Source organism: Myxocyprinus asiaticus, chromosome 40 (assembly GCF_019703515.2).
Source record: "Myxocyprinus asiaticus isolate MX2 ecotype Aquarium Trade chromosome 40, UBuf_Myxa_2, whole genome shotgun sequence".
In the NCBI taxonomy this organism is placed as follows: domain Eukaryota; kingdom Metazoa; phylum Chordata; class Actinopteri; order Cypriniformes; family Catostomidae; genus Myxocyprinus; species Myxocyprinus asiaticus.
In genome coordinates this window covers 30973279-31000885 of record NC_059383.1, presented here as the reverse complement: position 1 = coordinate 31000885, position 27607 = coordinate 30973279, and the positions used below count along the sequence as shown (strand labels likewise).

At 36.7% G+C, this 27607-nt stretch overlaps 1 protein-coding gene across 3 annotated transcripts in view; it reads right to left on the bottom strand.

The window, feature by feature from the left end:
- Window positions 1-27607, bottom strand: part of LOC127430573 (probable voltage-dependent N-type calcium channel subunit alpha-1B) — a 192544-nt gene that overhangs the window by 27151 nt on the left and 137786 nt on the right. For all 3 annotated transcript variants that reach the window (XM_051680419.1, XM_051680421.1, XM_051680422.1), the window contains 13 exons: window positions 27536-27595; window positions 27296-27402; window positions 19208-19304; window positions 16822-16982; window positions 15630-15770; window positions 14148-14349; window positions 12931-13095; window positions 11314-11424; window positions 9235-9318; window positions 6368-6484; window positions 5936-6001; window positions 1128-1219; window positions 744-894 (listed from right to left, as the gene is read on the bottom strand). In XM_051680419.1, the coding sequence (XP_051536379.1) occupies window positions 744-894; window positions 1128-1219; window positions 5936-6001; window positions 6368-6484; window positions 9235-9318; window positions 11314-11424; window positions 12931-13095; window positions 14148-14349; window positions 15630-15770; window positions 16822-16982; window positions 19208-19304; window positions 27296-27402; window positions 27536-27595 (1554 nt within the window). The remainder of the gene's footprint in view (window positions 1-743; window positions 895-1127; window positions 1220-5935; window positions 6002-6367; window positions 6485-9234; window positions 9319-11313; window positions 11425-12930; window positions 13096-14147; window positions 14350-15629; window positions 15771-16821; window positions 16983-19207; window positions 19305-27295; window positions 27403-27535; window positions 27596-27607) is intronic.

Below are 27607 nucleotides of genomic sequence, written 5' to 3'. Positions count from 1 at the left end.
CAATAATTTATTAGACTTCTGAATTATACTTTTGTGTCCTTTTGAAGCTTGAAGAGGTTGTCACCATAAACTGCCATTGTATGACATCACTGAGCACAGCATTTTTTACAATTTCCAACTTTGTGTTAGAAAAAGAAAGTCATATGGGGTTATAACAACACATTGGTGAATAAACAATAACTGAGTTTTCATTTTTGGGTGAAAAATCATTTTAACAATGCACTAATACTGTTTTGTGTGTGTGTGTGTGTGTGTGTTTTTAAAGAAAGAAGAATCTAGATGTTTTAGAGTAATTTCTAAAAAGTATCTAATACTTCAGTATGTTCAGTTTTCTCATGTTTAATCTTACATATTACATACTGTATATACTGTATTAATCTTTAATATTTTTGATACATGTTTAAATAATTTTAAATAGTTTATTATTTTAGTTTTCAAAAAAATTGAATATTTGGTTCAAGTTTAGTCTGTTGCAGTTTGATACATGTTTGAAACACATTTTTGTCATGTCGCACATTATCGTCAACTAAAATTTATTATTTTTGTCGACTAAAATTATATGCCATTTTAATCAGAATAAAATTGACTAAAATTAATCAATATGACATGCTGAAATATTGACTACATTTTAAGGACATTTTTGCCCAAAGTCAAAAAATATGACTTTAATAAAACTTGTGTGTGAAAATGAACACTGTTGGAAACTCTGCAAGTCTTACTGAAATAAATTTGCTCTCACTAACCAGAAAGGAACAGAGAAAGATGAAAGAGACAAAGTAGAAGTAAGCAAAATCACTGCCACACTCTTTCCCACTGGAGCCGGAGAGCTGGTCACATGGCCTGTTGCTCAAACATGCCAGCATAATTTCATGCCAGGCTTCCCCTGTAGCACTCCTATAACATTTAGACACACATATAGACACACACACACACACACACACACACACACACACACACACACAAATGATTAATCCGCTTAAGTGATAAACTTTTAAAATCTGCTTAAAATCACAGACTAGAGTTTTAACACTGGTTTTCTTTGCACTAATTTATAACAATCAGCTGATATTGTGGCACAAACAAGAAGTTTGTTTTTTTTCACACCAGAGATCAATCAGTGGCTTTACCTGAACAACAGCATGAGGGCCTGAAAAAAGGTGCGGAAATTATTGTGATGGTTGATGGCCGACTCTTCATTCAACTCGATGTTACCAAACACCTGACAGAGAAAGAAAAGAACATCAGTAATATCATTTTTGATTAATTACAGAGAGAGTGAGCAGTTTTGGTAAAGTGGGGCAGAGCGGTCTGGAGAATTAACAACACAATGCGTGTTTTCCTATTGAGACTGCATCAACATACATACAGAGATTGTGTCAATAATTCAGACTGCCTAGAGGGTATGTTACAGTAAGCATCTGCAGTATTAACAAGTGTACACTATTCTGCACAAACTGTGACTCATGCATATACATTTTCTTTAAGTCAGACAGCATAGCACATAAACACTGACTCACTCAAATCTACAAAGCTGTAATGCACTGACAGACAGGGAATCAAAATAATCTGTCAGCCGAATATATAACAGGTTTACATGTGAGCATGGAAGGCCAGTCTTTTAATATGGCATATGTGCTAAAGTGCTGTGTCTAGTAATATACTTGTACTCACTGAAGCAATGAAGAGTGCATATGAAACCCACTATGTGAGTAGACAAGCTTTCGATAACCTATTTTCCAATCAAAATTACACTTTGTTCCAAGTTCAATCCTTGGCATGTCACCGGCCCTACTGACCTGCCCCAACTGGGATTCGAACTGGTAATCCTCGGCGTTGTAGGCGAACGCGCTAGCAAGGAGACTAGAAAAGCCATGGCCTCTAGCCTCAGTCGCAAGTGCGTCTCTTAAGGCCAGGAGAGTGACGCTCACGCACTGCACAGCTTTCACGTACCAGCTGGCTATCATTACACTCACCCCCCTAAACCTCACTAAACCTCTGATAACACAAAAATAAGAGACAATTATCGAAATTTTAGATAGCATGCCACATATACACCCTTAACTTGCTTTGAACCTGTAACAATTCTTTAATCCACTGACAAATATATCAGCAAGATGTTTAGTTTGACAAACGTTATGAATCTGATAATGTATATTCCAAATCTCAATAGTGCCGAATAATGTACTAAAAAGAGTATAAAAACGGTTTCAAAAATCCCTTTTTAGGCTAGATGGCGAAGCGAGCATTGTGTTGGCAATAGGAGTTCCATGCATACAGCTGATTACATGGCTTACTGATGATGCTATTTCCCCCGTCCCACAGGATACAATTAGCATTGATTTACAATGCGGCCCTAATCTGCTGGATGGCAGATGCCATCATTTCCAACACAATCGGGGTGATTGCCTCTGCATCTCTATATGAGCAATCAAACGTAAAAATTTGATCCATCCTTTAGGGTGGAACGATAGCCACCTTTTCATTAAGACTATTGCTGCATTCAAGTCCTCCTGGGAAGTTTGTACTTATGAGCTCAATAGGTGTAATTATGTTGTGATATGTGTTCAAGTGATTTTGGCTGGAAAAAAAATAAACGCATTGGGCAATTTCAGATTTCCTTCTTACTTTTTCAGTTACTGCCAAACAAAGGAAATGTTTTAAGTGCTACTGCAACAAAACAGAGAGCAAAAGATGTGCATTAGGATTGTAATTGATGCTTTATCTGTGTATTTTAGCATTCTTGTGCCACCACAGAGAATGATGGGCGATGTACATTGGTTGGACTAGACTGTTGCCTCATAATCCATCTTAAATGGTGTTTCTGGCAAGCTTTATTACAGTTATTAATTTACTGAATGCAAAACATGAACAAATTAAATTGTACTGTTTTAAATTCAATTGTCAAATTTGCTTCAGCCATGAAACTTTTATTGTTATACCCCAACTTGTAAAGTCTGGTCTTAAAGGTGAAGTATGTAATTTCTACACCACTAGTGTCACCAAACATAACTGCAAAAATAATGGCTACGTTCACACAGTCAATGTTTGGGATTGACAACCATATTTATTTACAGGTGTGAGTCTTGAAATGTTCTGTTCATACAACAGCTTACAGTAGCAGTTCGAATACTGTCTGTATGAACGAAGAACCGAAGACACAACCGTATTCTAAAGCTGTAACCATAGTGACAGTGACTAAAAGATGGCGACGTCCATTACACATCTTATGTCTTATCACAACTGCCGCTATGTAATTAAATAATCGAGGCATGATTTCATCCATCAGATCATAATTAACTGATAGTAGCTTTGAATGCTTTTAAACTGCATGCAGAGCACAGCTTTTGTGTCACGCGGCTCGTGTCCGTGAGCAACCGGTGGAAAACAGTGGCTGAATCTTCGGATGAAAAGCAGATAATTTCTCCGTCTCCGTGAGTTTACGAAACCCCACATGAAACACACGAAACACAAGCGTGTACAGTGCAGCGTGTCTCTTACTTTACATGACATAACTAACAACTAGTTGTCCAGTATGGTTCCGTTCACACAGCACAGGTTTGCAGAGAATGCAGTTGTGAGACCTGAACATTTGCGGGTTATAGAATGCAGTTGTCACTGTTGTAAAAAACCGAACAGTGTGTGAACATAAACGTATTAAGCACTCAAAACAGGACTGACAACCGTATTCTGCTGCTGTGTGAAGGTGGCCACCAATTGTTTTCAAACATGTTCCAGAGCACTCCCTTGGTATTCCATTGGTCGAACAAACAGATAGTTCTGCCCAAAACTCTTCTAGATAGTTCTGCCATATGTTGAGCCAATGTTGCTGTTTCAAACTGCTCAAGCAAAGAGACCAATCTTGTGATCCAGCCACAGTGTTTATACTTGTCAGGAAAACTGACCTATGGATGGCTTACTTACAGGTGCATCTCAATAAATTAGAATGTCGTGGAAAAGTTCATTTATTTCAGTAATTCAACTCAAATTGTGAAACTCATGTATTAAATAAATTCAATGCATACAGACTGAAGTAGTTTAAGTCTTTGGTTCTTTTAATTGTGATGATTTTGGCTCACATTTAACAAAAACCACCAATTCACTATCTCAACAAATTAGAATATGGTGACATGCCAATCAGCTAATCAACTCAAAACACCTGCAAAGGTTTCCTGAGCCTTCAAAATGGTCTTTCAGTTTGGTTCACTAGGCTACACAATCATGGGGAAGACTGCTGATCTGACAGTTGTCCAGAAGACAATCATTGACACCCTTCACAAGGAGGGTAAGCCACAAACATTCATTGCCAAAGAAGCTGGCTGTTCACAGAGTGCTGTATCCAAGCATGTTAACAGAAAGTTGAGTGGAAGGAAAAAGTGTGGAAGAAAAAGATGCACAACCAACCAAGAGAACCGCAGCCTTATGATTGTCAAGCAAAATCGATTCAAGAATTTGGGTGAACTTCACAAGGAATGGACTGAGGCTGGGGTCAAGGCATCAAGAGCCACCACACACAGACGTGTCAAGGAATTTGGCTACAGTTGTCGTATTCCTCTTGTTAAGCCACTCCTGAACCACAGACAACGTCAGAGGCATCTTACCTGGGCTTAGGAGAAGAAGAACTGGACTGTTGCCCAGTGGTCCAAAGTCCTCTTTTCAGATGAGAGCAAGTTTTGTATTTCATTTGGAAACCAAGGTCCTAGAGTCTGGAGGAAGGGTGGAGAAGCTCATAGCCCAAGTTGCTTGAAGTCCAGTGTTAAGTTTCCACAGTCTGTGATGATTTGGGGTGCAATGTCATTTGCTGGTGTTGGTCCATTGTGTTTTTTGAAAACCAAAGTCACTGCACCCGTTTACCAAGAACTTTTGGAGCACTTCAGGCTTCCTTCTGCTGACCAGCTTTTTAAAGATGCTGATTTCATTTTCCAGCAGGATTTGGCACCTGCCCACACTGCCAAAAGCACCAAAAGTTGGTTAAATGACCATGGTGTTGGTGTGTTTGACTGGCCAGCAAACTCACCAGACCTGAACCCCATAGAGAATCTATGGGGTATTGTCAAGAGGAAAATAAGAAACAAGAGACCAAAAAATGCAGATGAGCTGAAGGCCACTGTTAAAGAAACCTGGGCTTCCATACCACCTCAGCAGTGCCACAAACTGATCACCTCCATGCCACGCCGAATTGAGGCAGTAATTAAAGCAAAAGGAGCCCCTACCAAGTATTGAGTACATATACAGTCAACGAACATACTTTCCAGAAGGCCAACAATTCACTAAAAATGTTTTTTTTATTGGTCTTATGTTGTATTCTAATTTTTTGAGATAGTGAATTGGTGGATTTTTGTTAAATGTGAGCCAAAATCATCACAATTAAAAGAACCAAAGACTTAAACTACTTCAGTCTGTGTGCATTGAATTTATTTAATACATGGGTTTCACAATTTGAGTTGAATTACTGAAATAAATGAACTTTTCCGCGACATTCTAATTTATTGAGATGCACCTGTATAGCTGACTCTGCCAGCATATGATAAGAATTTTAACATGGACAAAAAATACACACTTCACCTTTAGAAAATCTTGAGTTTTCCATGAGATTTTGGTGGCGTTCATGTGTGCTCAATGCAGCATATGATATTGAGAAGCTTTATTGCATGTGCAAGAACCACTTGCCCATGCAAATCTGTAACAATGCTCATAGTTCAAGATGTATCACTGTCATTTTTTACACAGATTGTTATGGACATTCTCAATGAGCTCAGGATCAATAATCCATTTATCACACTGAAGCTGTAAACATGAAGCCAGATCAATGTAGCAGCTCTGAAGATGAGATCCACTGGTCTTATTTAGAAAGGTTGCATGAAGGGTAACATTTACAAGACAGCAGCAGGGGGCTTTCTAATTATGCTTCAAAGCTATGGGCCTCTCTGGATCTCACCTGCATCCCAATGATGGCGTAGATGAAGAAGAGCATGGCGATGAGGAGACACACATACGGCAGAGCCTGAAGGTCAAAATACAGTTGTTTTACAGGCAAGCAGAAAGTTACAGCAGTGAAATGCACTGCCTCTTGTAGCATTGCTTTAACCTTAATACCATATGGTTTTAAAGTAAAATGTAAAGTCTCTAAACAATAGATTTAATCAATAATAAAAGAGTTCAGTCTTGTTTGTATTGTGTTTTTAAAGCAAATCAGAACATGCAATGAGCCTGGCAGTTGGCACAGAGAGTGCACAGCAAGCCATTCATTTATTAATTCAGACTTCAACCAGTAACGTCTACTGAAATAATAGAACATACTGTAAGCAATTTGCCATTGTGTTGTCTAATCTATGTTGTACAAGTTCAAGGTCAAATTAATAGGTCTGACCTTAAAGGACTGAACGAAGGTCCAGAGCAGGATGCGGATGGTGTAGCCCTGCCGGAGGAGTTTAATGAGACGAGCAGCCCGAAAAAGTCTCAGGAAACTCAGATTAATCCTCTTGTCCTGGAGACAGACAGGCATATAGAAAGAGAGATCACAGTCGTATCACTGGCTCAGTCTCTAAATCTAAGATGAGGCTGCACCTTCAGTCAGCCAAACTTGTCAGCAATGGTCTGTTATATCTGTTAGTTTAATTGAGTCTCATGCAGGACATTGGTGTTGATCACTAGTCTTATAATCATGTATTAATAGCTTTGCATGAACATGCTTTTAAATAAAAATAAACACATCTATTAGGGGTGGTTAGTATGACCAAAATCTTACATAACACAATGAGTAATTTTATATCACAATATATTGCAATAAAATTGGTTTAGATGTGGTAATTTTGGATAATCCAGTTAATTAAATCCTTTCCGAATGAAAGACAGTTCACCTCAGCTTTCATGGATGTTACACTGTTGTCTCAGAGGTCAAAGTGTGTCAGTTTTTAAAGTGTTTTAGATGGTTTCTCCTCATCATGTAAGAGCAAAACAATGAGTTGATGCTACATTTCAGCGTGAGAGTGAATCTGCAATGCATTTACAGATGATTGTACTATACTAAACTGTATATAATGGTGAATGTAATGTATAATAATAATGCTAAAGGTCCTGATATTTGTTAGTCCTGATAATACCAAATGCAATGTCTGATTTCACCTGCAAATTTATACTATGGCACACATGATTTCACTGGATAAGCAAACACTACCATAAATGTTTTTGAAAAGAATAGTTTAGAAAAATGTATTCAGTGATGATAATATTTTGAAATGTACAACATTAATTTAAAATACTTAACAGGTATGTAATCAGTGACAGTGTTCATGTGTATGTATCTAACATAATTATATGTAATAATTTTTCAGCTGGGCAGAATTATTAATATTTCTATTCTAGTGTGACCATTGCCCTCTGCTGGGCTGATTTTTAGTTCCTTTCCATCACTTATTGATCATTAAACACTTTAATGAACAGTACTTTTTAATCGATTTAATTGAAGAAATAATCAAAAAATTAATTGATTATCAAAATAATCGTTAGTTGCAGCCCTAATTTACTTCTCTAATCAGATTACTTTACTGATTGCTTCACAGACAAATAATCATATTACAAAATACATTACTTTTAAGTTACTTTCTAAAACCAGGAATTCAAAACATTGTCTATATTTCCTTCTTGTTCATTACTGCTGTCGTTTCATCTCTCACAAAAACACAAACAGACATACAGTATGAACGTAATTCATGTTTGAAATGTATTCCATATAAATAATTTTATTTTAGGAATATGTGTAATCCAAGTAATGTACTTAAAAGTAATTAACTTGATTGAAATTTGTGATTACATAAATTTTAAATGTAATGTGTTACACTATTTGTTTTAATTAAAAAAGTAATTAGATTACAGTTACAACTTCTTTGTAGTCAGATTACACCCAACACTGGTCTGGCATCAGGGCAAAATAAGTAAAAAAAATAAAAAAAATAAACATAACATAACAAAAGTCGCAAAACAGTAAAAGTAACATTATAAAACAGATAGTTCCAACCTTAAAATCTGATTGGATGAGCCACATTCAAAACTGTCGTAAAACAGACATTATACACCTGTGACCACTCAGTTTCACTATGTGCCAAACAAAACCCCTTTGATAACAAATTCTTTCTCATATTCACTTGTTTGGGACATGTCCCACTCTATATTTTTATTTTCAAATTACTCCATAATTTTTGTCAAGTTCATAAAGCAGTCCTAATTGCCATGCATCTATATCTACCGCGGTATAAATAGCATTTTTATAATAACACAGTATTTATTGTCATACTGCCCAGCCCTAATTTCTTTTAATACTGGAAAAGAAAAGGGGAAAGAAATAAAAAGATCCACCCGTCACTGTGAATAGACCTGTAAAAAGTCCTTCACATCTCAGTCTTGTGCTGGCTTGAACATGCTCGACAATAGTGAAGACTGAACTCAGCAGGTATAAAGGTGAGCAGCAAAACTAGCATAAAGGTGTTTGACAGGAAGAGAGGTTTGGAGAGACACAGGCAGTGCAGGGCCGATAAAGCCACTTACCGTCTGTGCAGTCCATTGGGGAAAGGAAGCAGACAGGTGCCAACAGAGATTTAGCATGGAAATAGAGTCACAGTGAAATCATTAGGAGAGGCCGGAGTCTGTCTCCGACACACGGAGCGGCTGTCAACACTCATTGGCGAGATTTCTGGACTGTCAGCTGCACTTCAGTACATGATTGGTCTTATAACAAAATGAATGATTAAAGGCTAAATAGAATTTTTTTGGAATAAACTGGGGCAAAGGTTGCTTTGGGTGAAGCAGTTAAAATATGTTTGAAAGTGCCCTTTTTTGATTCACTTATTTAGTATACAAGTGAATACAGTCCACTTGAATGTTTGTAGTCTGATGTACAATGGGAAAGTTCCTTAACTGTCCCCGTATTTTTAGACATAGACCAGAGAAGTGTAGACAAACTGAAAGCAGACTACAAAAGCGACACAAATGTGACACAAAAATAAACACTGAAAGCTCACACATAATGTTCAGTGAGGTCCTTAGTAAATGCAGTTAAACTGCACTAACAGTATTTTTTCTTAATAACAAATGCCTTATCTTATGGGATATCAAATGGGAAATCTCATAGGATCTTTGATTGACTTATATGTATATATATGTATATATATATATATATATATATATAACCGTTTTGAATTTGGTTCATAAAAGCTTTGATGTATCTCTTTAAAGACTCACCTTGATCTCTGTGACCAGAATGTCTGTGATGCTCCCCAGCACAGTAACAAAGTCAAAAATGTTCCATGCCTCCTTCAGGTAGTTCTGCACACATTCAGAATAAAATGAAAGCTACAGCTACACAAAATTCCAACAAAAAGATGTTCTCAAAAAAGCTAGAATAATTGCAGATGTTATCAAAATTTCTAATAGCATTGTATTAGCTAATGTTCAGTTAGCTAATATAATATAATTAATTAGCTGTTCAAGTGTCCACCTGGAGAAAATCATAAGTCTGATTGCTTAGAAAAGTAATAGAACACTTCGCCTCAAAAAGCTACAAGATATGAAGTATCAATAATGATTATAGCACCAACGGAGCATGATGAAATACGTGCCTAAATTTAGAACAAACCCCTTGCCCTAAATATGTTTTGTAATTATAGTGATGTTTGCTATACAACAAAGTACATACACACACCTCATGGACAGCCTCATAAGCAGACATTGGGGAGTCGTGTAATAGATCTTTTACGGCAGGCCGGTCTGTCAGGTATCTTAGCCTTGTGTCCATGTCTCTCCTGAACGCCACTGAGATTTGTTGAGTGCTGCTAGACACGGATGCCGGTCAGAACAACATAAGCGAGACCCATTCATCAGCCCCGAGCTCCGAACAGGTGGAGGTAAACGTACGTGTCATGCACCAGAAAAGCCTCTTAATAAATGAGTCTCATAAATGGAAATGGAGCTTGAGATGAGACCTTCTGCTGCGGGTCAGACCGGCCGGCGCTGAGATGAGATTTATGTAGCACCACACACACACCCATACTCTCATACTGTACTCATCCTTGCACAATCTTCCCACCCACAGGGCCACATTACCCTCTCACAGGTTTCACAGTTCTTGTGCTACCGACAGCCCTGTAGGCTGGTCAAACTGAAATCAACCATTCATACTCTCACTTTTCTTTTTCTTCCTCTTTCAACTTTGGATTAAACTAGTCTCCCAGAGCCAGGGTTTACTATGAGCTTAAAGTCTGGCCCACTTTGCAAGTTTATTCTGACCAAGAACACAATTAGGAAAGGGTCATCTAACTGAGATGTAAACAGACCAACCGTAGTTTTTAACCAACCAGCGCACATAAAATCTCATTCAAATTATCACAGATAATTTATATGAGTAGCCTACCTAAACATAACAGTTGTACAGACAGCAACAACAAAGAAATTAGTGGAACATGTGAATAGACCTTGTGTCAGAATTTTTGACCGTCGAAAAGTAATAAGTACCAATTAATTCACATACACATCTTTAAAAACAAAGTGGAATATACACGCAATTGTGCTCAAGAATAACTAATTTACTTGTTACTAACTGCCTCAAACAAATCTTTAAAATCTTTAAAGGTGAAGTGTGTAGTTTCTTTCAATGTTAACCCTCAGAGACCCAAGAATTGACATTGATTGTTTTTTCCCTCCCCTCCTTAAAGGTGTTTTAGGAAGTCAATGATTATAAAAATCTTGATTTTTAAGCATCTTTTGTTTTGGGGTGAGTTTTGTGTCAATTAGCAAGTTGTGAAATTAAGTATGCATTTTTTCCCCCATCAAAACTCTTGCTGTGATACAGTTTAGAGTGTCAGCTACTGTAATGTGTAGTTTTTTAAAAAAATTTTATAAGTATTATTTAAATGCTTTATATGTTGCAATTCTAATACAATCTCCTATCCCAGCTTAAAATGCAGAGACAATGATAAACAGCATCCCAACCAGCCCGACACAGCAACAAATGGCATGAGTTTAGGGTGGGACTATCTGTTTTTTTTTTTTTTTTGCTTGTTTCAACCAATGGGGGAATGATCAGGAAACATGTCTGAAAACAGTCCTTATTTTTGCCATTCTGTTTGGTGATGTTAGTGGCGCAGTGGCGCTTAGCCACAGTGTTTACACTTTTTGGCAGGATGAACCTAGGGATGGCTTACTTACAGTTGTCTCTACATATTGAGCTGGGTTAGGAGAAATTATTTTAACATCACACTTCACACTTCACCTTTAAACCATAATGATTAAAGCTTAGTAATATTAGATTCTCTCCACTCTCACCAGAGGACCGAAGGCAATGACCTTGAGAATGCACTCCAGAGTGAAGAGAGCCGTAAAGATGATGTTCAGCCACTTCAACATATCCTCATATGGTTTAGGAGCTTCGTGGAACTACAGAAAAGAAAAAAACAAACAAACAAACAAACACACAGCAATAATGACTCACTCTGCACACACTCAAATATTCAAAAGAGCTGTAAAATAGACTTTCAGGAATCCAAAATTAGAACTGACTTATTCATAACTGAATTTAAACAAGCATTTTATATGCAATAATCAGCACTGCTGAATCTTGAACGCAGTCAGTGTGTTGGAGTTTCTCAGCATGCGTCTACAAGCTCTGCAATGTCTTAATGCTCTCACTTACAGATAAAGGACTAAAGGGTTGGCAGCTATCCAAACAGACAATTGAATGATGAACTCTGGGTTGCACCAGACTGTTCCCCTAGGAACACAGCATTATGCTTGTACTGTATGTTTGGAACCACTGATTTAATAAAAAAATAAAAAAAAAGTATTTTGTATCCATGTGAGGCTGTCTAAACAATTGAGCTCTACTCCAAACATAATCTGAGAGATCAATAAATGGTAATTAGAGATAAATCCAGTGTTTCCGTCAGTAGACATACTAAACAAACTAAACTGGAAAATTCAACAAAATGTATATGTATTTTTTTTATTTAAATATCATTTATTACAAGACAAACCTTTAGTGAGTCATATGTTAATACAGTAACTTCTCTGATGGATTCAGCGAGTAATTAATTTAATTGATTAAAATCAATAATTCACAAGTTTGTGAGTCTTTTGACAAATTTCTTTAAAAGAACCTACCCATAACAAGTCATTCGTTCATGGATCAGAACACAATGTTGTGTTGTATGTTTTTTTATTTTGTGAGCAGCCAGCAAAGACAACACAATAGAAATAAATATTTTCCATGTATTGTTGTATTATTTTTTAGAGGTAGACCAATATATTGGTTGTACTGATTAATCAGTGCAGATAGTTGCTTTTTCTCACTTCAATGCATATTTTGATTAGATAAATCAAGTGTTCTAATTTGAGGCTAGGGCATGCAAAATCATATATGGCTATACAGAAACGTGTCCCGTCAACACATACATTGTGTCTCCAACTTCATATCTTGTGAATCATTAATTGCAGTCTGTGTCCATCAAATTAAGGGAGAAAAAAAATCGATTTCAGAAACAAACGGCCAATTAATCAGTTATCAGCCTTTTCCACCACTTTAGTTATAGCTATCGGCAAAATCCACAATCGGTCGACCTCTAATTATTTTGCAGCACCCAGTATTTTTTGTCTTATCACATCCAATTCAGACTTCAAACTGACAACTCAGGTAAAATACAATTTCTTGTTGTATATTGCAAGGCACTCAGTTTCAACAAGGAAAGTTTTGCTGAGAGATCTTAAGATTTCAGCTAAAATTGGCTACATACATCACAGATATCTGAAGGATTTCCTTTTGATTTGAACTATTTGAAACATTGATTGAAAGCTAGGCAGAAACCTCATTGGTTTCCATAAATGAAAATCACTGTCCCACAAAGTGTGATACCACAAAACTACTGCCCAACACAGTTGCTGTTTTACCTTCATCATGAGGACAACCGTGTTGACGGCGATCATGGTCAGAATGGAGTACTCAAACGGAGTGGACACCACAAACTTCCACATCTTATACTGGTAAGACTGCTTGTCCTCAGGCATGTAGCGGGTCAAAGGCTTGGCGTTGATGGCAAAGTCAATACAAGCTCGCTGTAGATGAAATCAAAGAACACTTAGTTATTTCATCACAAAGTCTTCAGCAAAAATTTTTGCAGAGCAGATCTATAAGCTGATAACTAGTCATCATTCTGATCAAAGCTGATATTTGATCTTTCCATGTTTAATTATTAGAAGCAAGCTTTGGTATTCCTAGAGCTCTCTAAATCTAATGAATGAAAGGCAGAGTGATAGAAGACAAAGATCAAACCAGTGCTGAAACAAATCAGAACAGACTTATAGCACAGCTAAATATTTTAACACTGAAACTAATCTCCTTTGAGAGAGAGACAGCGAGAAAGAGATAAAGAAAGACAGACAGCGAAATAGAGAAAATAATCAGAAAAGAGAGAAATCAACAGGGAAAGAGAAAAGAAGAAACAGATTTGTTCATAAATCTAGTGAGCTGCCTACCACGATAGCATTTTAAGGCATCATAACTGACTTCACCCATGAGGGACACTGTTTGTGTTGTACAAGGAGTTTCTGCTCTATAAACTTCTAAAACATTTATTTATGAGGTTTCATAAAGGTTAGGATGCTGCCTTAGAAGGCTCTCCGTAAGTAGGCAGCTCACTAGGTATTGGAACAGAGGCAGAGTGCTGAACGAGTTCTGCTTGACTGGTTTGATAGCTCCTCTTGAGGCTTAATTCTGTGCTCTGTGTTTGTGTGTGTGTGTGTGTGTGTGTGTGTGTGTGTGTGTGTGTGTGTGTGTGTGTGTAAGTGTGTGTGTGTGTTTGTCTGTGAGCATGTGTCTGTCAGAGATGCTTAAAATCAAGGAGGTGGAGATGTGGATGGACAGGTGCGTTGGCCTCGCACAGGTGAGAGGAATTCTCTTTGGAGCCCTACTCTTCCAAGCATCTCACAACTGTCCATGCATATATGAAACAAGACTTTGCCCTTGCATGAACATACACACTGAAACTCCCCTTCAAGCTACTTTGATTGGAACCTACAGTTTGCTGTCATCCCATTTACTAGATCGCTCACTGTTTAATTTAACCGACTAAGTAGGCTTCTAAACTGACCCCGTTCTTTCTGAGTACCTCGTTCTTTTCTAAGCTGCAGTCTGACATTGCTTTATCTCCTTGCTCTTGAAAAGTGATGATAATCAAGGCCACAAAGATGTTGACGAAGAAAAAGGGGAAGACGATGAAGTAGACCACGTAGAAGATGGAGGTTTCCATTCTGTAACCCGGGCTGGGACCCTGGTCCTCATACGTGGCGTCCACTGAGTGTTTCAACACTCTAGAGAAACAGAGAGAATATAAGAAAGATCACCATTCTTTTTTTTTTTTTTTGATAATTGAACGTCAACATGAAATTATATTTGCAACCCATTTTATTTCAATAATGTGATGTATTTTTCGAAGTGATACAGAATTCAACAAGAAATAAGGTAAGATGGGACTTGATTTTATCCATCAGGAATTAAATTGGATTGTGAACAGTAGGCATTTCATACAAAAATCAAGACCTGTATACCAGATTGCAGTCCATTGTGGAGGACTGCTCCTCTCCAGAAACACCCATTTTGAGGAGAATTTGGAACGGGATATGGAGGATAAAGGTCAAGTTCATACTTGAGAGCATAATTTATCCCAATGGTAACGCTTTGTTTTTAAATGTAAAATTTTTTGCTATTATTGTTGTAACCTTTATTACATTTTTGGTAAAAAATTTAAAATATGCCATTATTGAGTAAATAAAGAACAGTGTTCAAAACAATGTCCTTACCTTACCCTGATTCACTACGGTAAGCCTACAAAAATGATTTGTATTTTGAGCTGTCGGGTCGGATTTGGCAAAAGATCGTAGATCAGTCATATCACGAATTTCACCTCTTAAATTGATAAGTTTAGAACAATACAAACATTAATAGTATATAAAACACTTTTTTCTTTGGAATTACATGTGCTGATGAATTGTGCACTATAAGACCAGGAACATGAATTTCGAAAGTAAAAAGGGTCCATTTTAGTTTAATGTTTTTTCCTGTCCGCTCTCTTACAGGCCCTGTAAATAAAATGGTAATAAGCCCAAAAGAAAAAATATATGCATAGTCTATACACGTTTAATAAATAAATAAATAAATAAACTCAAAGTAAAAATGTATTAAAAGAGACCAAAAACACAGACTCAAGCCCTCAGAGAGGGAAACAGTATTTATAGTATTTCTTAAGCAAAACACGTCAAGTCAGAAATGCAACGATATCACAAAGAACCAGAAGCAGCTCTTAAACTCAGTTAAAGAGGGATTTAAGTTCTGAAGAACTTTTAGATTTTCTTGTTGCAGTGTTGCATGGATTTCTATATGTTTCAAATGAGTAGAAGAGGGTAGAGAGAGGAGAGGAAAAAGATAGAGAGAATAAAAGACTACGCCAGAGATATTCAAGCAAAAACAGATAAAAATATGAATTGATCAAAACAGACAGGAGAGAAATCAAGAGTAAGAAAACCAACATAAAGTGCCTCTGTATGACTACAGTGTGTGCAGCTGCTCTATATGAGGGATGAGGAAGACTCACGTTGGCCAGCCCTCTCCTGTGGAGACTGTGAACAGTGTCAGGAAGGCCCACAGGACGTTGTCATAATGAAAATCATACTTCTTCCAATCCCGCGGCTGCGTCATGGCCACTCCATCGTTGCCGTACTCCAGGAACTGACCCCTGAGTACAAGCAGACAGATGAAAATAATTTGTTTCTCATTCCATTTATTTATTTGTTCCATGTTTACTTTATTTTCTTTATTTATTTCCTTTTTTCTTCCTTCCTCAATTCTACTTCCTCTTTTTTGTTTTTTTCTTTCTTTACTTGATTCTTTTCGTTTTCGTTCTTTCCATTCTTATTCTACCATCCTTCCTTCCTTCCTTTTTCCTACCTTCCCTTCCTTTCTTGCTTCTTTTCCATCCATTTATCCTTAATTCCTTCCTCTTCCTTTACTTCCTTTTATGCTTCCTTATACCTCTTCCTTCCTTCCTACTTTACTCTTAAAATGAATTTCATTCATTTCTTCGTTACTTTCCCTTCCTTCCATGCATCCTTTCTCTTCCTTCCTTTTTCATATAATTCCTTTCTTTATTCCCTTCCTTCCTTCTTTCATTCCTTGCCCAACCTTCTTTTTTCATCCATCCATCCATCCATCGCTATACTTGCAGTCTTTCTCCAGGGCTTTGGACTCATCAGTGCAGTGCTTCCTTCCTTCCTTCCTTATTTCCTTACTTACTTACTTACTTAACTTGTCTTTTCCCACTTTACTTCCTTTTGTTAGTTCTTTCCTTACTCTACCTTCTTTCCATGCATCCTTTCTCTTCCTTCTTTCCTTCACTTCTTCTTTTCTTTTCACCCATCCAATACTCTTTTATTTCTTCTTTCCTTCCAATCTTCTCTCTCCCTTCTTTTTCCATCCATCCATCATCCATCCATTCATCCATCGCTATACCTGCAGTCTTTCTCCAGGGCTTTGGACTCATCAGTGTAGTGCTTCCTTCCTTCCATACTTACTTAACTTGTCTTTTCACACTTTACTTCCTTTTGTTAGTTCCTTCCTTACTCTACATTCTTTCCATGCATCATTTCTCTTCCTGCTTTCCTTCACTTCTTTTCACCCTTCCAATACTCTATTATTTCTTCTTTCCTTCCACTCTTCTCTCTCCCTTCTTTTTCCATCCATCCATCCATCATCCATCCATCCATCCATCCATCCATCCATCGCTATACCTGCAGTCTTTCTCCAGGGCTTTGGACTCATCAGTGCAGTGAAAAAACTTCCCCTTGAAAAGCTGCACGGCAATGACCGCGAAGATGAACATGAAGAGGATGTAAACGATAAGGATGTTGAGCACGTTCTTAAGCGAGTTCACCACGCAGTCAAACACAGCCTAGGGTCACACAAACAGCACAAATCAGATCCCCCACACACACAGCACACAGCCCCGCTATCCCATGCAGACAGTAATGCGCACATTCATTAAATCCATCCGAGTAGAACGTGCCACCTCGTATTAATGTCACAAAGCTCTTGTGAAAACATACAACTTCGCTAAGTATAGGTTGTGACAGAATCTTAATTGATAACAGCTTCCATCGCTCTAGATCACATGATCACACTTAGGCAGAAGAATAAAATGGCATAACATTTTTCTGTCATTTCTGCTTGTTTAATATCCTCAGGGTCTCATTATAAGCAATGAGTAGAATATTTTCTGTACATTAATGCTAAAAAGATCTTCATGCGCAGGATTAATGTCTCTGTGGCCCTGTGAGGCTTTATCTTTGCCTTAGTAGTAAAACTGAGGTAAACTGCAGTTTTATTTACTAGTTTATTATTTGTGCTAGGTTCGTTGGTGACAAATCTTCAGCTAAATGAATAAATGATGGAATGAAATGTAAAAGTTTAAATGCACAATTTGGCAATGTAATGAGATAAGTGTGAGTGTCTCTAAAACGATTTGTTTGTGTGGCTAAGTGTGTGATTTGATTAGAGAGAATGATGCATGGAGACTGTTAATGTTGAGGTTTACACAAGGTTAATCCCTGTCTGTGTCACACACTGTAAACATAGGGAAACATTCACACGATGACAGGAAACAAATGCTTATGATTTTTTAAAATGTTCATCTTAAGCAATAAACTATCTGTGTTGTAAACTAACTGTCTGTATATAGGCTATGTTTGGAAAAGCATACTACTATATTACTCCTAATTCTGCATTATGGAGTATGTATACTATAGGACTTTTAACATCTTCTTTTTGACTCATTATGTGATCCACTGCAGTTAGAGTTATGATGTTTTATGATAAAATTTGATCAAAATGGCATCATAAACATTTCATTTTTGAGACAAAGCCACTTGTGGAACTGACCCTTCACAAAGCCTCTCCTTAAAAGCATTTCTGACCAATCCTATCTTAGCAAATGTTGCCGTCCAGCTTTTTTTTTTTTTTCAAGCGTATGCTTTTTCCAATGATATTCCATGGGAGTAATGTGTGTTTGAGTAGTTTTAAGCAAAATTTTATAGGAGTGATCCAAAAAAAGAAAATTAAAAAACGCTGTTGCTGGGTCACTTGTAATAGTGTTTTTTCTTTCTTTTTAAAAATCTTTAATTAAATCTTGAGAAGAGCATGCTATGGATTAACTTGTGTTAGCCATCATGTCCATATGAACATGTATAACAACAGCAAGGACACCTACATTTGCTCCAAGTTAAATGAAATCTAATAACTTAAAATTAATTATTTTATGTTTTGATTCAGGTCTTAGTAAAGGTGATAGTAAATAAAGATTTCACAGCATCATAGTGAGTGTTTTATGAGACGTTATTAGCAGTTCTGTTCAATTACACTAATGTTATCAGGTGTGTAATTGCTATCAAATTACACTTTTGTCTTTTCAAGTGACTGTGATAATAGTTTGCCTCAATTCTGATTTACATTCTCCACAGTTTTCAATCAAATTACTGTGTAATTTAATCATTTATTTACAAAAAATGTCTGCTAAATATGCTTTAAAATGTCACTCTTCATTCCAGCCCATATAAGAACATTCTAAGTTCCATTTATGAGAATATTTTGCAGAAAAAATAGCAGTTCACAGCAATCTCCCATTCAGTCCTATGGGAAGTTCTGCAAAGCTTTTCAGAGCGAGCAACGGTAGCCAAGGGGGCATAGCTTAGCGAAGGGTCAATTAAAATACACATAATGAGATCATGTGACATCATATAGAATACTACCATTTGAAATGTTTATCATTGCATAATAAAGTTCTTCATGTAAAGTACGTTAGTATTACATTCCGATCATAGCCATATCAGTTTCCTTCTGTTTCTTCATTATGGGCAGATGAGAGCTGCTGCTAAATGTTTATATGGACCTTTAACAGCACAGAAAGCAAAAGCATCAGCATTTTTTCATAACCACCTTGACTGTACACACCTCACCTGATGATAGATCCATTATAAGCTCTTATGAACAATAAAATTCCACGTCTCTGGATTTGATTACATAATCTTACAACCAAACACACTTGAATCCACTTGCAAGCTCTCAAAGGAGGAACATAAGAGCTACAGTAAGCAGGCTCAAAATCAGGCAGTGGAATGCTACCTTGAGTTTGGGTAAACGTTTGATGGTCTTCAAGGGCCTCAGGACTCGAAGGACCCTGAGGGACTTGATGGTATTGATGTCCTTGCCTTTGGTCCCTCTGTGTGGAGACAGCAATGAGTTACACATCTGAAGTTTAAACACACTTGCTCTCACACACAAACATGCACATAGCCTCGGCTCAATTCAGTTAAATTTTAATAAGTTAATTACTTCCTCCAGCCCATCATGTAATTCAGAATTACATTAGCTAAAGGTTATTTGGTTAGTAGAAAGCATGCCTTCGAGGGGGATGTATTTAACAGAAACATACCTACCTCTGAGGCCGACGCTAAATATTTAAAAATATAAATATATATTTCTGTAGAATGACACTTTTTTAAATAGAAAATGATACAAAGAAACAACCCATTACACATGGACTGTCTCTTTGTGAAAGCCACTGTTGGCTAAGCCATATTCTGATAACTGCTAAGAAGATGAAGCAACACTAGATTTCTATATTTTCTGAAGACAATGTGAGTGATGCTTGCCCATGCAAAACTCACCATCACAATGCTTGGGTATTGTAGGTGGTTGACAGGGTTTTTATATGCTGTTGCTAAGGTGTTTTTAAATTGTTCTTTAACATGTTGCCATGCGGTTTCTAGTGTGTTGCTAGGTGGTTGCTTTCTGGCCCAAGTCAAAAGAGCCCATGCCAAGTCTCTTACTGTATGATATTTTGGTCCCTAGATATGGCTCGGGCTCTACCTCAATATTAGTCTAAGCTTTTTTTTTTTTTTTGCCTGTTTTATTGTCCACTATGCTGAAATTATAAGTCTGATCACTAAAAAAAGTAATGGCACATTTTTCTTCAACAAGTCACATGATTCGAGGTATCCTTCATGTCTGTAGCACAAACAATGCAGCACATGTTACATGCCAAATTTTAACACTTAAGGTACGTACAGTTTGACAGTACTAGTGATGCTTAATAAGCAAGCACCAAAAATGAACTGAATTGAACAAAAGGGAAAATAATTCTTTAAAATTATGAAAAAATAATTCGTATTTTTTTTGTTCCAAACGATTTGTGCGAAACATGTTGTGTTTTCAGATTTGATTTAAAGTTTAATAAAGTCAGTGGCGACAGTCGACATCACTGACGGGCTTAAAGGAATATTCCAGGTTCAATAGAAGTTAAGCTCAATCAACAGTTTTTGTAGCTTGTAGCATAATATTGATTACCACAAAAATAAATTTTGACTCATCCCTCCTTTTCTTTAAAAAAATAAATAAAAAAATCAGGGTTACAGTGAACTTACAATGGAAGTGAAGGGGCCAATTGTTTATGTTAAAATAATCACTGTTTCAAAAGTTTATCCACAAGACATAAACAATATGTGTTAACATGATTTTAGTGTCATAAAATCAGTTACTAACATTTTCTGTGTAAAGTTATAGCTAATTTTTCATCGTTGCCATGACGATGTAATGTCAATAAAACCTAAAATCCTAAAATAACTGTAAAAATGATGATTTAAACAACTTTGAAGCTCAAATTATACATGAGTTTTAACAGAAGAATTAATGTAAGCACTCTTATAAAATTATAAGCTTCACATTTCTTCATTTAAACCCTCCAATAATTGGCCCCATTCACTTCCATTGTAAGTGCCTCACTGTAACCTCGATTTTTGCATTTTTTTTTTTTTAAAAGAAAAGGAGGGATGAGTCGAAATAAATGTTTGTGGTAATCAACATTATGCCACAAATGCTGTTGATTGAGCTTAACAAAAGCACCTCAACTGTTGTGATGCACATTCATACTGAATGAAAGGTAAAGTTATACAATTCATCAGAATGGAACCAATTTGAAAAGATATGAAAATGCAACGTGAAAGATCTTTTGCTCTAAACATCAGCAGAAAAGTCTCCGCACTGGAACGACCTCTGTTTCCCCTTTTTTAAATCCAGAAAGTCATTTCTAAATGGAGGGATGTTTCCATGACAGTCGAAATAAGCTGTCAAGTTTAACAGAGATAAGCTTTTGAGTGTGTGAGTGTGTGTGTGTGTGTGTGTGTGTGTGTGTGTGTGTGTCTTTTAAAAAGTAAAAAAATGTCATAAAAAAATCAGCATATTGTGTTCTCTGCACTAACTGATACTGAATAAGCAGAATACTTGAAGAGAAAACAGGTTTTAGGGTGGCATAGCTTAGCTCTGTGACTGGTTTGCTTACTTTTTCTCTCTTGTGAGGACTTGTAACTATGAAACTGACATGCAAAATCCATGCAATGTCCATCAGTCTCACACACACCTCATGAACATGGGTGGATGTGGATCTGAGCACACTGAGATCAACTATACTCCCATAGATTTCAGAGGACTCATCAGGCTCGTGACACAGGAGGTCCAGAGCTAAACTTGTTCTGCCTGGTGTTTGCGATAAGGACATAGGATGCACCCAGTTGCACTGAGTGAATCTTACAAAGAAATGTCAATGTTATATTTCATCCAAAATCAAAAGTATTTATTTTATGCTTGTGAATTAAGAAATAATGCAAGAAAACAAAGGATATTTTTAAGACCATTGATTTTTGGCATTGCAACATTATTTTAATGACAATTAAGCACAGTTTCCCTCCAAATTCTCATGCTATTTTCATTCCATTTAAAAATAAAAAATAAAAAAAAGGATCTAAATTTAATTTCTGCAATACAGCAATTAAAAACATCCTGTATGGACACAATTTATTATTATTATTATTATTTATTTTACTGAGCATAAATTATATGACAGTAACCAAATACTACTATTATGTACAGTATACTTACAAGTGTACTTACTAAAAATGTCTTTTATAATTTAAATATTATATAACGAGAAGAGATATTGCACATTCATTATAATTAGGGGGGAATTGCTGTTTATAAATCATTGTAACAAATCTTAATAGCACTAAAAAATATCAATATTAATTTATATTCATTTTCTTTAAGCAGTATATACTTTATGGTTTCTTCCTTTTGGTTTTGGAGTGTAATATGACCTGAACATTTCATGACATATTTCGTGAGATCCACCCTCAACTAAGTTGATATGTTTATATGGTGCATTTTTCGAACAACAACATAAAACACCTACATTAATGACAATCTGTCTGTAAAACCATTTTAATTTCTTCAAATACCACAAAAACTCCAACTCTTACAGTATAGGTATTTTTCTAAAGATCTCCATTTATCATCACTATAATTTCAAAGTAATAATCATAACTAATTCAGATTTTATTTGACCTCTAGTGTAAGAGGTGGCCGTCCTCTGTAAGCAGTAAGAGTAGTTGTTTCCAAAAGCCCTTGCAAAGGTCAGAGGTTATGTCACTGGGTAAAACTGGGTCATTCCCCTTCTACAAAGGCTGATCGATGGGAAGTTGAAGGGTTGGAGTAGTCAGTGGGTAGGTTGGGAGTGGGGGTAGGTATTTATAGATACTTAGACTGTCCCCACCTGGTAACGCTTTGCTGCGATCTGACGAGGAATACCGATGATAAAACCATGCACATATGCACAAACACAAATACAGAAACACGCACATAATAAGCCACTTCACAGACATAGAAATAAGCAGTATATAAATATCAGCATGAAAAGAGTAAATGAGAGTTGAAACTGGCTATAACAGAGCAGAAGAAAGCTTTCATTGAACTGACACTGTAGAAGGACAAACAGCAAAAAACAATTAAAAAGCATAGAAGCAACTCTACTGCACCATAAAATGTGTTACAGTAAGTCAAAGACATGAAGCAGTGAAGGGTTACTAGTTACTGTTTGTAACATACTCTGCAAGATATTAAGACATTAAGCAGTAAATATACAGTAGAGGTGTCAAAACATGGGCCTGTGCCAAATAACATTTGTGAAAAGGTCACAGAGGCACACACGCGCACACACAACCCCACGTATACAGCCACACATATACAGTCCACAAAAAAATCCATGCACGAGAGCTAGAGATTCATGCCAGCCATAAAGATGGATGCTGATTGTGCAAAGTAAAAGGAGTAATTTTAGTGCACTTTCTGTGTAAACGTCTGTAAACGTCTCTTTAATACTGATTTAATATCATAATATTTTATTCATATCCAAATGGCAGTCTACAGTCAAGAACTGAAAGGAAAATCTTAAAACTAGTCATGATTCTGTAATGTAATATAACATTAATGTGAGGTTGCAGGTTACCGAGATTAGCAACTTTAAATCCAGCAAATGCTGAGTATAGATTAGGGAAAAATTATAGGGATGTGCAGTTTCACAAATCTAATGTCTTTACAGGTCTAGTGACTCCTTCCTTATATCCACACAAACACACACATGTATCCAGTCAGATAAACAGGAAGCAGGTAATAACAATTGCGTACCCCATGAAGCTCCTGAAAGCAAGGCAAGTGAGAGGGAATGACAGGGCAGATAAAGCGAGAGAAGGACAGAGAGAGAAACAAAGAGATGGATGGAGAAAGAGAGAACTAAATGAGAAACATTAACGCCCACAAGACTGGACACATAAGCTTGCTATCAACCACTGAAAAACAGAACAGAAGAGAAGAGAAGATTACAGCACAGTTTTAAAAAGACAAGCTTGAGAGAACTGAGACAGAACACAGTATGAGATAAATTTCAAATCAATGCACTAAAAGTTAGTGCAGTTAATCAAACCAGAGTTAAAGGTAAAGTGTGTATTTTTTTTCTGTTTAAATACATTCTCCTATCCCAGCTTAATGTGCAGAGATAACTCCACACTAATACGTTTTCATTTGAAAATGCATCTTTTTTGGCTTCCGTCCACAGCAGCGTTTTTGTCCAGTGAAAACGGAGCTTTCTGAAAACGCTCTCCCAAGTGGAATAACGGAGATATCTGGAAATGATGACATAGTTGTTGTGAAGCATTCATGTGATCCATCCAATCCAAAACAATCAAGATAGTGGCCCACATTGTAGTGGTGTTTTTGTGTCTGCTACTTACTTTGAGAATGTTGTTAAAGGTAAATGTTACTTTGTACAACCTTTACATTACATTCATTCTAAGGTGAAGGGAAGTTTACACGGAATTGCTGTCAGGCGGTGGAACACAAGAACAATTGCATTTCAGACCATACACGGAAATGACGCATAGCTTATTGTGTTGTTTTCGCATGCGCAGTAAGAGGATTTAAGCGTTTTCATACGTTTCATTCAGTGTGGACAAGCAACTTTTGGAAAACATTTGAAAACGGCAGTGTGTGGATGGAGAGTGTTTCGAAAACGCCATTTTTAAATAAATCCGGATTAATGTGGACGTAGCCTAAGTAAGCTTGTTGTACATTGATTCCCCTGAAAAGTGTAAGCACGGTGGCTCGCTTTCAAAATATTACTCTATTTGTTTGGTCAGTCCAACACAGCAACATTGGATCAACCAATGGCGTGAGTTTTGGGAAGGACTATCTGTTTGTCCAACCAATAGAAGACAGTGGAAGTGTTTGGGGAAACCTGTTTGAAAAGTCAATTTTTGAAATTCCATTTGGTGTCGCAGAAACTACACATTTCACACTTCAAATACCACATAAATATGCTTTACTGTCACCAACTGAGACACAGGTGTCAGATAGAGCTGGTGAAGAATTTCTGGACTGTTGAATTGTTACAGCTGCAAACACACGCATAACATCTGGTCACAAAAGCAGAGCATTTTTCTATCACCTCTTTTTCAGCTATTTTAAAGCACCTAAGGGTCTTTCTGTCATCTGCTGAGGTGGAGAGAGACAGCTGAGTATCTGCACATGACAACTGAGAGGATTCAGCCACACTCAAACTAGACTTTATGAGAAAAGAACACAAACTGTTAAACAGAGAGTATGTGCGTCTATGTTAGTCCTGCAGAGGGAACCAATCTCGTGTCATAGAATGAACATTACTACACCTACATTTTCGCAAACTGACTTTTACGTGCTGAATTCTATGTTTCGTCTCAGTTTTCTGGTGAAATTAACACTAGAGAAGCTACAACAACTGTGTTTTATTCACTTTCACAGAAATCATGACTTAAATGGCTGATTATGACTTTATAAACACTTATTTTTTGCACTATTACTCACACACTGCTATGTTATGATATCGAAACACTTACTATAACGCATTGTTTGAAAAATGATACATTTCAAAGCTTGTATTACAGACCCACCTATATTTACACACTTATTCAGCGTGATTAGCTTCCCCTGTAGCTCACCTAATAGTGTTGGACTTTGGACTCTGAAGTACACAGTTTGAGATCAGTCAAGCATGCAAGCTGACGTGAGACTAGAGTGTCAAAATATCAACATAAGATGACGTGGTTGCTTCAGAAAATGTGCTTTTCATGTTGCATTTACTTTTACAACACTATCGGTTAGGTTTGGGTTAAAGTTTAAGATTATGGAGGTATGTTTTACTCATTAAAACCTCCATCTAATATTCACATTAAAAACCTTGTCTGATTACAACACCATTACACTCGCTTTTGGCGCCGCTGCTGGAAATTTTACTAGGAAACTGTAGCGAAACGTGTAATAAGGCATGAAATTTCGATTTACAAAAATGTTGCCATGGTCATGTAATGTTCATGAGATCATGATGGAGGAAACTTTCCCAAACTCACTTCATAAACTACACTACCGGTCAAAAGTTTTGAAACACTTACTCATTCTTTCTTATAATTATTCTTTTTTTTTTCTTCACATTTTAGAATAATAGTACAATCATCAAAACTATGGAATAACATAAATGGAACTATGGGAATTATGTTTTAACTAAACAAAATCCAAAATAAGTCAAAACTGTGTGATATTTTAACATCTTAATAGTAGTCACCCTTTGCCTAGAATTTGCAGACATGTACTCTTGACATTTTCTCAACCAACTTCTTGAGGTATCACCCTGGGATGCTTTTTAAACAGTATTGAAGGAGTTCCCATCTATGTTGGGCACTTATTGGCTGCTTTTCTTTATTATTTGGTCCAAGTCATCAATTTCAAAAACTTTTTTTTTTTTAATAAAATCTTTGTTTTATAATGAAATAAATGAATACGGTGACACAATTATATTTTTGCCTACAAAATTAATTTCAAACATTTAAGCATACGCCTTCAGATCAAAAGATTTTTAAGATCATAAGAAACATTTCAGTCAAGTGTTTCAAAACTTTTGACCGGTAGTGTATATTTGTACATTTTCTGAAGATAATGTGAGTGCTGCATGCCTGTGCAAACCTCACCGCATTATGCTAGGGTGTTCTGGGTGGTTGCTACAGCTTTGTTAGTGTGTTCTATGTGGTAGATATTAAGGCTATCAAATAAAGGCCATGTCCACAGTAAAATATTTTTGTTTGAAATGTATTAATTTAGCTATGTATGCACCTCTCATTCACATTAGAATGACGTTTTCATCCATGGGAAATGGAGACTTTTGAAAACGCTCTCCATAGCCACATACTTAGGAAAACAACGATGTTATTAAACTGGAAATGGATGTTTCAAACTTAAATCGATTAATGTGGATGTGGCCTAAAATTTTTAATTATTATATTTGTCGAATTTAAGATAAAAATGCACATTTGAATACAAAATCTGTACGGTATGAGCAACATAATTTTGTACTTGCTTGCCTAAGAAAAGCACCTCGAATTACAGTACCACGAGTTGCTTAAGAGCTGTGAGAATTAAAGGCTAAACTGTAAGGAAATGTTGCCTCTCGCATGAAAGTCGCAGAACAGCGTAAACACTGCAGCTATGTTTGGCTCAGCTCCTGTGGGAAATGGTAAACTCATATCAGCAGCACAGGTGTGGGCCACTGCATATGATCCCATTATGAGCTAAAAAACAGATGCGCATTAAACCGATCAGTTTCCAAGAAAACTGCACACAGATGCCTCACTTCCCCTCATGACAGAGCTCCATCTCTCACTAGATACTAAACAGCAGACAGTCACATCCTGTTTCCATCATTTTCGAATGAATGCTCTCTTGCTGGATTTGAACTGACAGTCGAGACTTCCTCTGCTCTAACAGAATAAAACAAATAAAAAAAAGTAAATAACCACTCACGAGCAGGCAAAGGCCACCAGAGCACCGCTGACTACGATGAAGTCCAGTATGTTCCATAGGTCCCGGAAATATGACCCAGGATGCAAGAGCAGCCCGAGATCAATCATCTTGATGGGATGAGATAAACAAAAGTGGTGAAAGAAAATATATTGATCCCTTTGATACTTTAATATTGCAAAGGAAGAAATTACATATTTAGGCAAAGACTCAATAACATAATGGAATGGAGGTTTAATTTACCTTTATAACCATCTCAAATGTGAACACACCAGTGAAGACGTAGTCTAAGTATTTCAGGACCTGAGAAAACCA